Raw genomic sequence first — 14333 nt, 5'->3', positions numbered from 1 at the left:
GCTCTGAGATCTATAAACCATGCTTCTAAGCCCACAACCTCAACAGCGAGGCTCCAGGACACTTGTTCGGCCCCCTCTTGGTTCCGCAAACCTAGACCCTGGGCTGTGAATCCAAGAGGGTGCCAGCAAGTGCAGGCACCTCTAAGGTTTCGCAAACCTCCATGGAGATTCTTCAACCCTCCATAAAATGTTTAAAAATACAGAAGAAAAGAATAAAAGATTGCACAGAAAGAGACAGCCGTCATTGGTGGACTGAGTAGTACAAATGATGGGGTAACTCGGTGTCCCTCAGAACCTGGGTATAAGTATTAAGTAGAACAATTGGTTCTGTTGGGGATTCTCAATTGCTTAGACTACTGAATGAGTAGAGATTTATTTATAACACATATATCAATAAATGAAGATAACACACACCAGACTTAGAATTTTCAATAATGTATTCAAAATTAAATATCAAAAAATGTTTAAAGCTGTCACGCTTTACAAATTCAATTGTAGTGAGGAATAGGTGACTGACTATGGTGAAAATAGTGACATATAGTGATTGGCGATATTGACAGTACACTATGTACAAGACAAATAGACATGACACTAAGCTTGGGGAGAAAGGGGATTTTGTTTTGTCCATATCATTTATTCACATATGCTGTTGGATCCATTGATAAGTATAAACTGTGATCATGAGCACTGTGCAGACATATGCAGAAAGTCGACGTTTCGACCCTGTACGTGGCGCAAATGTAAAAGCATCAAGGCGGGTCTTCCTCAGGACTGAAGAAGGGGGTGTTGTTTGACAGCCAAAGGCAGATGCTTCAGTGGATGAAATCTGCCGGGTTGTGTGGATTCTTCTTATTTAGTATAGAGCCAGGTCTCACCAGTCGGTTGGAGCCTCAAATAGTTCTTCACTTAACTATCCACCATTCGGTTAGAATCCGGTGAATTTAGCCATTCAAGTCATTTACGTGATAAGGCAAAAGCGTGTCCATCCGGTAACTGCTTCTTTCAAAGACTGGGAGCAGGAACTTGCCGAAGGCAAGCTCTGCAGGCAACCAACTCAGCACACGAAGGCCATGCTGGTTGGCCACCTGAAATGGGTTGGGCATAGACTCTAGTCAAAGGGGTAGTCAAAGATTGCATGGACAGTACACAAGTCCGTGCACAATAGTGGACTTGTTTTGAAGCCTATGAAAGGGTATGAATTACTATGTTGCTGCCGTCAGCCTGTATGTGTTGATTATAAAAATTAGCATGGTAGGGAAGACTTCCCTGCTCCTGCACCTTATTGGCAAAGAGGTACACAAAAAGTGAAGTGGACTAATGCATGATTGTTAGAATTGGGAATCTCTGGTTGGCACAGGTATGCACTTGTGACAAGCAGGGACTCTTACTTCTAAGTCAGAGTAAGGGGATCACCCTTTCAAATAACCCCTGCTCACCCTTTAGGTAGTGTGGCGCAAGCAGTCAAGACTATTCTCAGGGCGTCATAGGTTAAGCATTTGTGAACACATACAGTAATGCAATGACACACCACAAATGGACACCAGTCAAGGTTATATCAAAAATAGTTCTCTTTATATAAGGCTTAGCACAAGACCAGAATAACGTATAAAATGACCACAGTATTATTTTAAAGTTCCATGTTCTTGTAAAAAGGCTTAAAATGCAAAAATAGGCTTCTTTTACTCAATTCTGATTCTTTTCAGGCTTTGTACGGTTCGTACCTGGGAGTGCGACTCGTCCGCATTAAAAACAAGGAAAGTACGAGTCAAACAATCGGTGCGGACTCCGGGGTCCGTGACGCGCACGCTGCGGTGCGAACAGAACAAAGTACCTTAAGTTCGTGGGGTCCACGACGGACAGTGCGGGACAATTTGATGGGTCCGGGTTGTAGTTCGGCAGCGTATTCAGGTGCAGGTCGGGTCGCGGCGTTGGGACGCGGCGTTGGTACGCGACCTTCAGGGATACGTGCGGATGGCCCGGATCAGCTTGCAGAGTCCGTGGCGTTCGGCGTTCGAGCCGTACCTTCGGTGCGGATAGGCGGCGACACTTCTCGGCGCCGTACAGCGTACGGTGAGGATCAGCGTACTGCGGCTTCTCGGCTCTGAGTACGGCACGGTGTAGTACGTTAGCAGCGTACAGACCGTACCTTCGGGATGATGGAACTTGGGTCCGGCGTACAGGGTTCGGCAGCCAGTGATGTACGTCTCGAATCGGCGGGGAAGGTTAGGTGCAATGCGGCCGGGAGGGATACGGCGCGTACAAACGCTTTTGGATCAGCGTAGACGCACGGTGCCGGGCGGCAAAGACACGGCTTCGCGGCGGATGGGGTACGAGGCGTACTGTGGCCAAATCCAGCGGGAAACAAGCATAGATCGTCCAGGCAACTCAATTTTGGAAGGCAGAAGAGTCCAATGGTCCTAGGACTCAGTTCAGGGGGCAAGTTCTTCTTCCAAGCCCTTGGAGATAGTTGAAAAACAAAGTGCAAAGTCTCTTTCAGTCTTTTCCTCTCCTTTCTCAGCAAGACACCAACTGCAGGCCAATCCCCCAGGTCAGGGAAAGTTACTCCTCCTTCAGCTTCTTCCAGGTCCTTCTAGTCAGGCAGAGTTCCTTCGTGGTTCAATCAGGATCTGATTTCTTAGGAGCAGGGCTCCTTCTTTTATAGCACAATTCTTTTGTTCTTTGTCGCCAGGGGGCCTGGGTCTGGCTCAGTCCAGTTTTGGAGCACTTTGTTGTGGTGACTCTGCTCTTTCCTTTCAGCAGCAGGGCAGAGACATCAGCCGCTCCACAGGGGGCGGAGCCGGCATTGTGGTGGCAGAGCACAGGTCTATTCAGAGTCAAAGGTGTACTCCTCCCACCCATCCTCGTGTAATCTTTCTACCCACCACCTGGCAGCCAGCCTGTCTCCTGGAATTCCCCAGCCCTGCTCCTTTACTGTTACTAGGCAGAACACACACACACAGCAGAGGCGGACTGAAATGGCCAGGTCAGTAAATACTAACTTTCTAAAAGTAGTATTTACAAACACAGGATATTAAAATAAACTTTACTAAAAGAAGTATTTTATTATTCTGAGTTCAGGCATACTAAACTTGACTTTCTACCATGCTCTCGGAGTCCACTGGGATTACAGCGTGTAGTAATTCCAGCAGCCCATTCTGGCCTATGGAGAGCAGGTAGCCTTCAATAGTGAAAAACGAAAATGGCTGTAATTCACTATTAGGACATGCCACACACCTCAGGGCATGTCCTACCTTATCCTTACAGTGCACCTTGCCCTAGGGCCTACCTTAGGGGTGACTAACATGAAGGTAAGGGAAGGTTTAGGGACTGGCAAGTGGGGACACTTGCCCAGTCAGTATGACAGTACCAGACCGCATGCAGGTTCTGCAATGGCAGACCTTAGACACATTTTACCAGGCTGCTTCTGTGGGTGGCACAACCAGTGCTGCAGCCCACTAGCAGCATTTGGATATACAAGCCCTTGGCACCCCTGGTGCACTCTACTAGGGACTGATAGTAAACCAAATAGCCAAACATGGAAGTCAATTCACATAATACATTTTACCATAGGGAGAGCATATGCACCTTAGCACTGATCAGCAGTGGTAAGGTGCCCAGAGTCATAAATCAGCCAACAACAGGTCAGGAAAAATACAGGAGGAAGGCAAAACGTTTAGGGATGACCCTGCAAAAAGGGCCAAGTCCAACACAACCCCCTTCCAGCCAAAATGCAGGGTAGCCCAATCACCACCGTGATGGGCTTCCCTGCTTGGGGTGATAGAACAAGGACCTGGCCCGCAACTGCAGGGGCAGACGCCAGTTCTACGCCAATCTGAACCTATTGGCATCCCTCTGTCCATACTCTCAGGGCCCACCAAACCAATCCATGGGGAACCCTTCTCCTCACCTGTGGACACCACCTGTGCTACACCTAACCTTAACTGGCCCACAGGTGTGTCCCAACAGACAGACAGCAAAATGCTACAGCGGCCACTGACAGTAGTCAGGGATGAGACCCAGGCCGTATGCCTCTCAGGGCTCTCAAACCTCTGTGGCGCCAGGGAGCGGGGGCAGTAGCCCCAGGTGCTTAGCACCCTTTGTCCATTCTCCCCCTTGTCAGGTCAGGTATGACATCCTGGCACTGACCCACCAGCCCCAGGACTGTACCCGGCGGCTGGACTAAAGACTGGGGTGGCCTCTCCCACACCCGGTCCTCCCTCTTGGGGCTCTGTACCCTCCCACCTGGAGTGGTACCCCCTTCCAGAATTGCCAGGGCACCTGGGGCAGGTGTCCTGCGCAATTCGCCCACCAGTTCAGGGGTTCTATCCTGCAACTGGGCGTCCAGGTCAGGGGGGACACCCTGAACCTGGCCCTCCAACCTAGGGTCTAAACCCTTCAGTTGAGCCGGGGTCAGAGGCGAGGACTCCCTCCCTCTGCACCGCCTTCCAGAGTACTGCCCACTCCCAACTGGCGTGGTACCCCTAGAAGCAACATGGGTCAGGACACTGCTTACAGTGGTCCCACCCTCCAGGTCAGACAACACCTGAACCTGCCTTCCCAACCCTGGGTCCAACCCATGCGGTTGAACGCTCGCCTGGCGCACCAGGACTTCCCGGGGAGCACGCATGCCCCCCCTGAGGGTGACACATATCTCATTTGTCGGGTGACAGTCTGCCTGGTGCTGATCTCCCCACCCCTGTCCCTCTGACAGTGCCTGAAGATCCCCCAGGACAGAAGTGGTGTCACCATGGTCATTCACTGGTGACGCAGCCCTTCTGGCTGGCCCCTGACCCACTGGTTCTTCCACTGGGGACTCTTTCCCCTACTCACCCCTCACTCTGGACTTCTGCACCCTCCCAACTAGAGCGGTACTGCCAGACACCAGAACCGAGGGAGGCCTGCTTATAGACCCTCTCCGTCCACTAGACACTAGGGGATCCCCCTCAACGGGCGGACCATCAGGACAGCCTAGGCTCCCCGCCTGGTGTTCCCTTAAAGAACCATCCAGGCTCTGAGACTGGGTTTCGGGCACCTGGGGGCACGCAGCCCCACACTCACTCCTTCTCCACTGAGACAGGACGTGAGCCCCTACACCCCTCCCACTACCAGGGGACCTAGCTGGGCTACTCTGCACCACTTCCACCACTCTGGGTTGGAAGATACCCGAGCCACTCCCCACGGGGTCACTCCCCAATGCCTCTCCAGACCCTCTGGAATCCACCAAAAGGTCTGCCTCCAGTGTGAGCTATCTGCGGTCAGAGAACTCACCATCACACAGGTGTTGGCATAGCTCTGGAAAACAGGGACTTACAATATGCTCTCCCACAATTGGATCACACAGCCCCCTAGCAGGATTAACCAAACTATCCTTCACCTTACCATCCAGTGCCTCGCACACATACTCCACACCACTCTCTTGAGACTGGCAAGACAGTATCTGACTGTCTCTGTCACACAACCCACACTCTTCTGGGCGGTCTTCACACTCACCTACCAGGACTTAACTTTGGGGGAACCCCTCTTCCTGCACCCCTCATCTAGAGTCAGTAGAGTGTCCCTCCCACCACTAGGACCATGAACCCCCACGCCAGTTACCCTATTCCCTTCAGGGATACTGCGCACTACTGGAGCTACCTCATGCCCTTGAACCTCCTGGTGTATGTTAACCCCCTCCTTCAAGTCAGGCGCCACACCTCTGGGGGTGCGTACTACTCTCTCAGCACTATAAAATTCAATATTGCTGCCACCAGAGGGAAAGTTGTCTAAACTCTTGGCCTCAAGATCCAACTCCCTCATTCTTACTTCATGCTCCATGGCCAGCCTTTGTCTTTCCATTTCCATTCTCAGTTTTGCCATCTCCACTTCATGTGCTCTTGCAGCCCTCTTGTCGGCAATCTCCTCTGGCGACAGGCCTCTGCCAGGCTTAGAAGCACCTTCTGGGGGTATCACCTCCAGCACATTCTCTAGGAACTTGGATTCGTACCAGGCCCTCAGCGCCTTTGTAATACTGCTCCTTGTTTTTCAATCCAGTTTGGTTAATTCTGTAGTTGGAGAGGTATCCTTTCAAGACTTTCTTTGTGCTCTTCAGCAGTGCCCTCTCCTCCCAATCTATGTCATCAACTCCAGTGAATATAGAGGTAGCCCCGCCTCCATTGACTGAGCTAGGCATGGTTTCTTAGCGTGGAGATTCTTCAGCAAAACAAAAATCAATACTGTGTGGCTGCGTTATCGGTCTGAACTCACTACGTGGTGTTCACTCAATCACTGTACATGAATCACAAATGCAAATTCAAATCCCACAGCTGCCACCAATGTTAGAATTGGGAATCTCTGGTTGGCACAGGTATGCACTTGTGACAAGCAGGGACTCTTACTTCTAAGTCAGAGTAAGAGGATCACCCTTTCAAATAACCCCTGCTCACCCTTTAGGTAGTGTGGCGCAAGCAGTCAAGACTATTCTCAGGGCGTCATAGGTTAAGCATTTGTGAACACATACAGTAATGCAATGACACACCACAAATGGACACCAGTCAAGGTTATATCAAAAATAGTTCTCTTTATATAAGGCTTAGCACAAGACCAGAATAACGAATAAAATGACCACAGTATTATTTTAAAGTTCCATGTTCTTGTAAAAAGGCTTAAAATGCAAAAATAGGCTTCTTTTACTCAATTCTGATTCTTTGTACGGTTCGTACCTGGGAGTGCGACTCGTCCGCATTAAAAACAAGGAAAGTACGAGTCAAACAATCGGTGCGGACTCCGGGGTCCGTGACGCGCACGCTGCGGTGCGAACAGAACAAAGTACCTTAAGTTCGTGGGGTCCGCGACGGACAGTGCGGGACAAGTGGATGGGTCCGGGTCGTAGTTCGGCAGCGTATTCAGGTGCAGGTCGGGTCGCGGCGTCGGGACGCGGCGTTGGTACGCGACCTTCAGGGATACGTGCGGATGGCCCGGATCAGCTTGCAGAGTCCGTGGCGTTCGGCGTTCGAACCGTACCTTCGGTGCGGATAGGCGAAAACACTTCTCGGCGCCGTACAGCGTACGGGGAGGATCAGCGTACTGCGGCTTCTCGGCTCTGAGTACGGCACGGTGCAGTACGTTAGCAGCGTACGGACCGTACCTGCGGGATGATGGAACTTGGGTCCGGCGTACAGGGTTCGGCAGCCAGTGATGTACGTCTCGAATCGGCGGGGAAGGTTAGGTGCAATGCGGCCGGGAGGGATACGGCGCGTACTAATGCTTTTGGATCAGCGTAGACGCACGGTGCCGGGCGGCAAAGACACGGCTTCGCGGCGGATGGGGTACGAGGTGTACTGGGGCCAAATCCAGCGGGAAACAAGCACAGATCGTCCAGGCAACTCAATTTAGGAAGGCAGATGAGTCCAATGGTCCTGGGACTCAGTTCAGGGGGAAAGCTCTTCTTCCAAGCCCTTGGAGATAGTTGAAAAACAAAGTGCAAAGTATCTTTCAGTCTTTTCCTCTCCTTTCTCAGCAAGGCACCAACTGCAGGCCAATCCCCCAGGTCAGGGAAAGTTACTCCTCCTTCAGCTTCTTCCAGGTCCTTCTAGTCAGGCAGAGTTCCGTCGTGGTTCAATCAGGATCTGATTTCTAAGGAGCAGGGCTCCTTCTTTTATAGCACAATTCTTTTGTTCTTTGTCGCCAGGGGGCCTGGGCCTGGCTCAGTCCAGTTTTGGAGCACTTTGTTGTGGTGACTCTGCTCTTTCCTTTCAGCAGCAGGGCAGAGACATCAGCCGCTCCACAGGGGGCGGAGCCGGCATTGTGGTGGCAGAGCACAGGTCTATTCAGAGTCAAAGGTGTACTCCTCCCACCCATCCTGGTGTAATCTCTCTACCCACCACCTGGCAGCCAGCCTGTCTCTTTGAATTCCCCAGCCCTGCTCCTTTACTGTTGCTGGGCAGAACACACACACACAGCAGAGGCGGACTGAAATGGCCAGGTCAGTAAATACTAACTTTCTAAAAGTAGTGTTTACAAACACAGGATATTAAAATAAACTTTACTAAAAGAAGTATTTTATTATTCTGAGTTCAGGCATACTAAACTTGACTTTCTACCATGCTCTCTGAGTCCACTGGGATTACAGCATGTAGTAATTCCAGCAGCCCATCCTGGCCTATGGAGAGCAGGTAGCCTTCAATAGTGAAAAACGAAAATGGCTGTAATTCACTATTACGACATGCCACACACCTCAGGGCATGTCCTACCTTATCCTTACAATGCACCCTGCCCTAGGGCCTACCTTAGGGGTGACTAACATGAAGGTAAGGGAAGGTTTAGGGACTGGCAAGTGGGGACACTTGCCCAGTCAGTATGACAGTACCAGACCGCATGCAGGTTCTGCAATGGCAGACCTTAGACACATTTTACCAGGCTGCTTCTGTGGGTGGCACAACCAGTGCTGCAAGCCCACTAGCAGCATTTGGATATACAAGCCCTTGGCACCCCTGGTGCACTCTACTAGGGACTGATAGTAAACCAAATAGCCAAACATGGAAGTCAATTCACATAATTCATTTTACCATAGGGAGAGCATATGCACCTTAGCACTGATCAGCAGTGGTAAGGTGCCCAGAGTCATAAATTAGCCAACAACAGGTCAGGAAAAATACAGGAGGAAGGCAAAAAGTTTAGGGATGACCCTGCTAAAAGGGCCAAGTCCAACAATGATTAATTCCAGGAAGTTGGAAATGTATTCAAAATGTATGTGTAAGCCTAGGTATGTAAATGTATGACTTTCATTAGGAACTGGGTCATATCTGTTTTTATTGATAGCCACTTGAAGTTCACTTGGCCTGAAGTGCTATACGTGCTCAATGGTTTCTTAATGCAAGTCCAACACCCTCAGAGCATCCATGCAGAGTGTAATAAAATCTACAGATGTGACCCAGTCTGAAAGTTGAGTAACTCTCTGGGGCACTAGAATCATCTCTCACCTCCATCTCCAAGAGTGCGTTTGAACTTGTGGCTGAGGTTGCTGACTGGCGGAGTGTGGTAAGCAGGAAGACGTGTAGTTTTGACTTATACTCATCACAGGTTAGGAACTTCTCTTGCTCGGCGTGAAACAAGCGCACAACATCCCCCTGGAATGGTGGGACACAAGATAGAACAGCAAGGGATAAGGTGAGAAGTTACACCAATGGTTTGCATCATTATCAGCATTTTTTCATCAATATTATCATCTGTATTGTTATTATCAACATATCATCGGCATTCTCATAATCCTCAATAATTTATCATCACCAATAGTGGAAGCATTAATAATGGGAGAAATATCATCATAATTATTATTATTAGCATAATCTTTATTATCACCAAAATAGCAAATTAAGAAATGAAACTGAATAGTTGAAGAAAGACATGAGGTTTCTAAAAGAGTTTAAATAATAGGTAAGCAGAAAAAGAAGGGAAACACAAATGATGAACGGGTAGGCAGCAGATGTAAACTTCCATTGAAGTCATTTCTGACAATGGGTGCGGTTGCTAAAAGCACAGGAATGACTCAACAGCAGTATATTCTTTTTCTGGATATTCTCAAAAAGGACTGCCTCACCCAGGAACCACAAAAACCACTGTACTTCCAGTATCATAAGAGTGGCTCATTCTTCATTTGGACACATGAAGATTAGTCATTTAAAGGAAATGGACCACCTTACGCTGCTTTTCTAGCTACAAAAGGGCAAAGATGAACAGTTAGTTCTTGGCCTCCACTTTTTGCGAAAATCACTATCACAGTTTTTTGGTATCCTTCTCTAACAGAAAATGTGTGCTTGTTGACGCCTTGGAGTAACAGCTCTTCACCCTTCATTAAACAAATGTACATGTGTTGTTGATAAAGCATGCATCTGGAAGCTTGAAGTAAATATTTTTCTCAAGTGAAAGAAATATGCATGACAATGCCCGATGCTGCTGCATTGTGCTACCGAGATTTGTCTCAAGCACCATGGCTCCACTTCTGAGGCTTAGCTCCTGAAGTCTAGATTAGTCCTGAGGCAAGTTTGGAATAATTGGCGCTTGTTCTTCTTGGCAAATAAGAGGAATTCTATCATGGTGGCGTTGAGCCTCAAGTTGGTGCTGGACATCCAGGTCTGGATGCGGTGTAGGCAGTGTCTGAGGTTTTGGATGTCTGGAGCAGAGGATTCTTTCAAGTAGAGTTGACATATAGTTTAATTAATTTTGATGCTGTTATTTGTGAGTAGAAACCCAAAGATCTGCATGTAATTTTGAGAATGATAAGGGGACAGGATTGAACCCCATGGTTTTGCACAGCCGATAGGGATTTTCTGGGACCTGTAGGTGCCTGTGTGCATGAACTGATGTTGGATTGACAGGTAAAAGAACCTGTGAAGGTCCTTTCAGGATCTGGATGAGGGTTGGTTTTGAAGACAACTAGGAGATCCAACAATAAGACAAGATTCTTCATCTGTGGGCAGGATGCCATTGGCTAAGATATGACAAGGGAACTAGTCAGTTCCACTAGATGGTTAGTTTGGAGTAACAGGGGGATATTACGAAGTTGTAGAGCTAGAGATTGCTCACTTTACAACTGCACCGACTTGCTGTTTTGTGCAGGAGGTCCTTAAGTGAGGCCAGTATGGAGTTTGGGGAGCTATAGAGCAGGGATTGCCACCATGCAGATGCGAGACACTGAGGGCTTGAACAGCAAATCTGAAGTAGCTTAAAAGGAAGAAACTATTTCGCTATCTTTAGCAGAGGGATCTGGTACGAGACCTTCTTTATTTAAATGACAAATGTGTTCTTTGAGTGACTTGGCATTGCATGAAAATTGGGTTTGAACAAGAGTTCTAAGTGGTTGATGTAGGGGTCAGTTGAAGTGCAGTGAGAAAAGATCTCTCTTTCCCATAATGATGATCTTAGTCTAGGGTCCGCCCATAAAGGTAAAGCTCTATTTCATCCAAAGGAGGACATGATAACAAATTGTATCAAAATGTTTTAATGTGTATGCTTGCCTAGTGGATTAGTACATCTGTAGCTATTGTACCCGAAAGGCACAGTATCCATAGTACTTCTCTGATGTTATCCTTTGAACATCATGTAAATGTCATTCCTTACAGGATATATAACTGAGGGTGTACTGTGATTTGGTCATGGGTTTGTTTCACAATCAGGGGCAAGAGAGTGCCCTTTATGCATTCGCCAATTGACCCCATTAGGTCAGAATGCTACGTGTGGGTTTGCAATAATTAAGTTGAAACAGGTAACATGGGGTGTTGACTTGGCAGGAGAAGGTTTTAAATATGCAGCATGATTGGTGGAGTTGCCCAAGGGGCATGAATGGTTCCTCCTTAAAGAGAGAAGGTTGAGGAATTTGTTTAAGATGCTGAGAGCGCCATCAGAAGGAAAGCCTCGAAGGAGGAGGCTGTCACTTGCTCTTTCGAGAGGCTCTTGTGGCCAAGAATGAACACATCCCATTGGAATGGATGTATGTGGAAGATACAGTTCTGCACTGGAGATCCTGATCAAGCTTCATTCCTGTTAAAGGGACTTATCTGTCTCCCGTATGGGAGTGTAGCACACAACCACTTCATTCCTTAGTAGAGAAGCTGTATGCATATTGAATCTCTCACCCGTAGGTTCTTGGCGGTCACCAAACTCACATCAGCCACTATCATTCACCTGTCAGACTTACGCGGGCCTCTCATGTTTGATACTACAGGCTCTGCCACCTCTGATACTGGTCATTGGGATAGAGAACTATGTCCTATGATATGAAGTTCATTTTCTTGAAGTGTGTGGATGGTACCAGAGGCTATAATAGTATCTGCAGCTTCTCCTCATACGTCTTTCTGGCTGACACTAAAACAGAATTTTCATTTGAAAATTGCAGTTTATGACAGTAGCATTACATCATATGCAGTGTTTCTAAAAATGAAATGTCCTTCTGGCTGCAGGAACCATCAAAGGTTTACCACACTCTTGCCCACTCGGTTATGGTTATGAACGTTTGAATGGCTGTTTCTAACTGGGCCCTATGGGCTTCACAGATGCTCTGTCTTTTATTTCACTAGGACTGCCTACAGTCAGCATGTAAGCACTCACAAATGAAGGACTATGCTCCTCTGATGAGCAGCAAGAACCATGAAAAGCATCAGAAGATTTCCAGCACTGGCTGAGCAAAAAAATAAATAACCCACTTACCTGAAATGGTTGGCCCGCCAGCCTACCAGCCGCCGCCTCCCCTGCATCCTCCGTCATTTTCCGGCAGACTCCAAGCCAGCAGTAGGAAGCACCCGGCTCCCAGGCTCCCATGAGCCAATCACAACGCTGCAGCGCAGTGGTTCAGCGCTCAGACAGGGACAGGGAGGCTTTGCATGTTCCTCACCAGGATGTGTAATGCAGCCTGGTGGAGAACATGCAAAGTGTACATGACTGTTTGGCCGGCTCAAGAGGTAACGATAGTTATTATCATTTTATTTTCCCCTATGGTCAGTGGGGCGACACTCCCCCAACTTAGCGGAGGATCCGCCACTGCTCAGCGAGAGCTTCTAACCAAGGATCTTTTACTGTATTGCCATGTATATGGCCAGGGCCGGGCTGGGAACAGAAACCGGCCCTGGCAAACTGCTTGGCCAGCCCCCCTGGAGGGGAGGGGAGGTGCAGGTGAGCTGTTTGTTAGGGCCGTTTCTGCCGATTTTGTTACAGGGGGCCGATATTGCCGACCCCCGGTAACAAAAACGGCCCCCCAGGGGGCTAAAACCGGCCCCCACCCTGGCGGCCCACCGGGGGAACGCCCGGTACCCGCTACAGCCACTCCAGCCCTGTATATAGCCACTTATGAGGCACTGACGTCCTTTGTAGATGGGGAGCATGCCACTCTGTCAGTTGTCATACAAAATGTCTGCAGTTTGCAGTTTGTCCTACAATTTATCAGTCAGCTGTCATACAAATGTATGCAGTTTGCAGTTTGTCCTACAGTTTATCAGTCAGTTGTCATACAATTGTATGCAGTTTGCCAACCAATATATCCAGCAATCTGTTATAAGAAGCTGTCACAAACTATCATGCAGCCTGTCATGGCATATATCCTCAAGATAGTATGCAGGCTGTCATGCAGGTGGTCATTCAGATGATTGCACAGGCCACCGTGTAGTGATAATGTAAACGGCAGGAAGCAGCAGTGTGTGATTCCCTCAAAGATACCAGATACAACATTCAGGGAGCAGTACTTCAAGCTTCCCTCACTAAGACCAGATACAAAGCTTCCATCACAAAGACCAGATACAGTATTCAGGGAGCAGCAATGCAAGCTTCCCTCACTGAGACCAGCTACAGCATTCACAGAGCAGCTCTGCAAGCTTCCCTCACTGAGACCAGATACAGCATTCACAGAGCAGCGCTGCAAGCTTCCCACCCTGAGACCAGATGCAAAGCTTTCCTTAGAGAGACCAGAAGCAGCATTCTTGAAGCAGCACCGTAAGCTTCACTCACTGAGACCAGATACAGCATTCACAGAGCAGCGCTGCAAGCTTCCTACCCTGAGACCAGATGCAAAGCTTTCCTTAGAGAGACCAGATGCAGCATTCATGAAGCAGCACCGTAAGCTTCACTCACTGAGGCCAGATACAGCATTCACAGAGCAGCGCTGCAAGCTTCCCACCCTGAGACCAGGTGCAAAGCTTTCCTTAGAGAGACCAGAAGCAGCATTCATGAAGCAGCACCTTAAGCTTCACTCACTGAGACCAGATACAGCATTCGCAGAGCAGCGCTGCAAGCTTCCCACCCTGAGACCAGATGCAAAGCTTTCCTTAGAGAGACCAGAAGCAGCATTCATGAAGCAGCACCGTAAGCTTCACTCACTGAGACCAGATACAGCATTCACAGAGCAGCGCTGCAAGCTTCCTACCCTGAGACCAGATGCAAAGCTTTCCTTAGAGAGACCAGAAGCAGCATTCATGAAGCAGCACCGTAAGCTTCACTCACTGAGACCAGATACAGCATTCACAGAGCAGCGCTGCAAGCTTCCCACCCTGAGACCAGATGCAAAGCTTTCCTTAGAGAGACCAGAAGCAGTATTCATGAAGCAGCACCGTAAGCTTCACTCACTGAGACCAGATACAGCATTCACAGAGCAGCGCTGCAAGCTTCCTACCCTGAGACCAGATGCAAAGCTTTCCTTAGAGAGACCAGATGCAGCATTCATGAAGCAGCACCGTAAGCTTCACTCACTGAGACCAGATACAGCATTCACAGAGCAGCGCTGCAAGCTTCCTACCCTGAGACCAGATGCAAAGCTTTCCTTAGAGAGACCAGAAGCAGCATTCATGAAGCAGCACCGTAAGCTTCACTCACTG

The 14333-nt window shown here is 48.7% G+C and overlaps 1 protein-coding gene across 1 annotated transcript in view; it reads right to left on the bottom strand.

Annotated features, from left to right (window-relative positions):
• The window catches only part of ITPR3 (inositol 1,4,5-trisphosphate receptor type 3), an 895552-nt gene that overhangs the window by 562082 nt on the left and 319137 nt on the right, over nt 1-14333 (bottom strand). The window contains 1 exon segment of the mRNA XM_085647149.1: nt 8958-9104. Within this exon segment, the coding sequence (XP_085503275.1) occupies nt 8958-9104 (147 nt within the window).

Source organism: Triturus cristatus, chromosome 1_1 (genome assembly GCF_964204655.1).
Source record: "Triturus cristatus chromosome 1_1, aTriCri1.1, whole genome shotgun sequence".
Lineage (NCBI taxonomy): Eukaryota > Metazoa > Chordata > Amphibia > Caudata > Salamandridae > Triturus > Triturus cristatus.
Note: the sequence above shows the minus strand (reverse complement) of the source record. Positions and strands in the feature narration are given on the sequence as shown.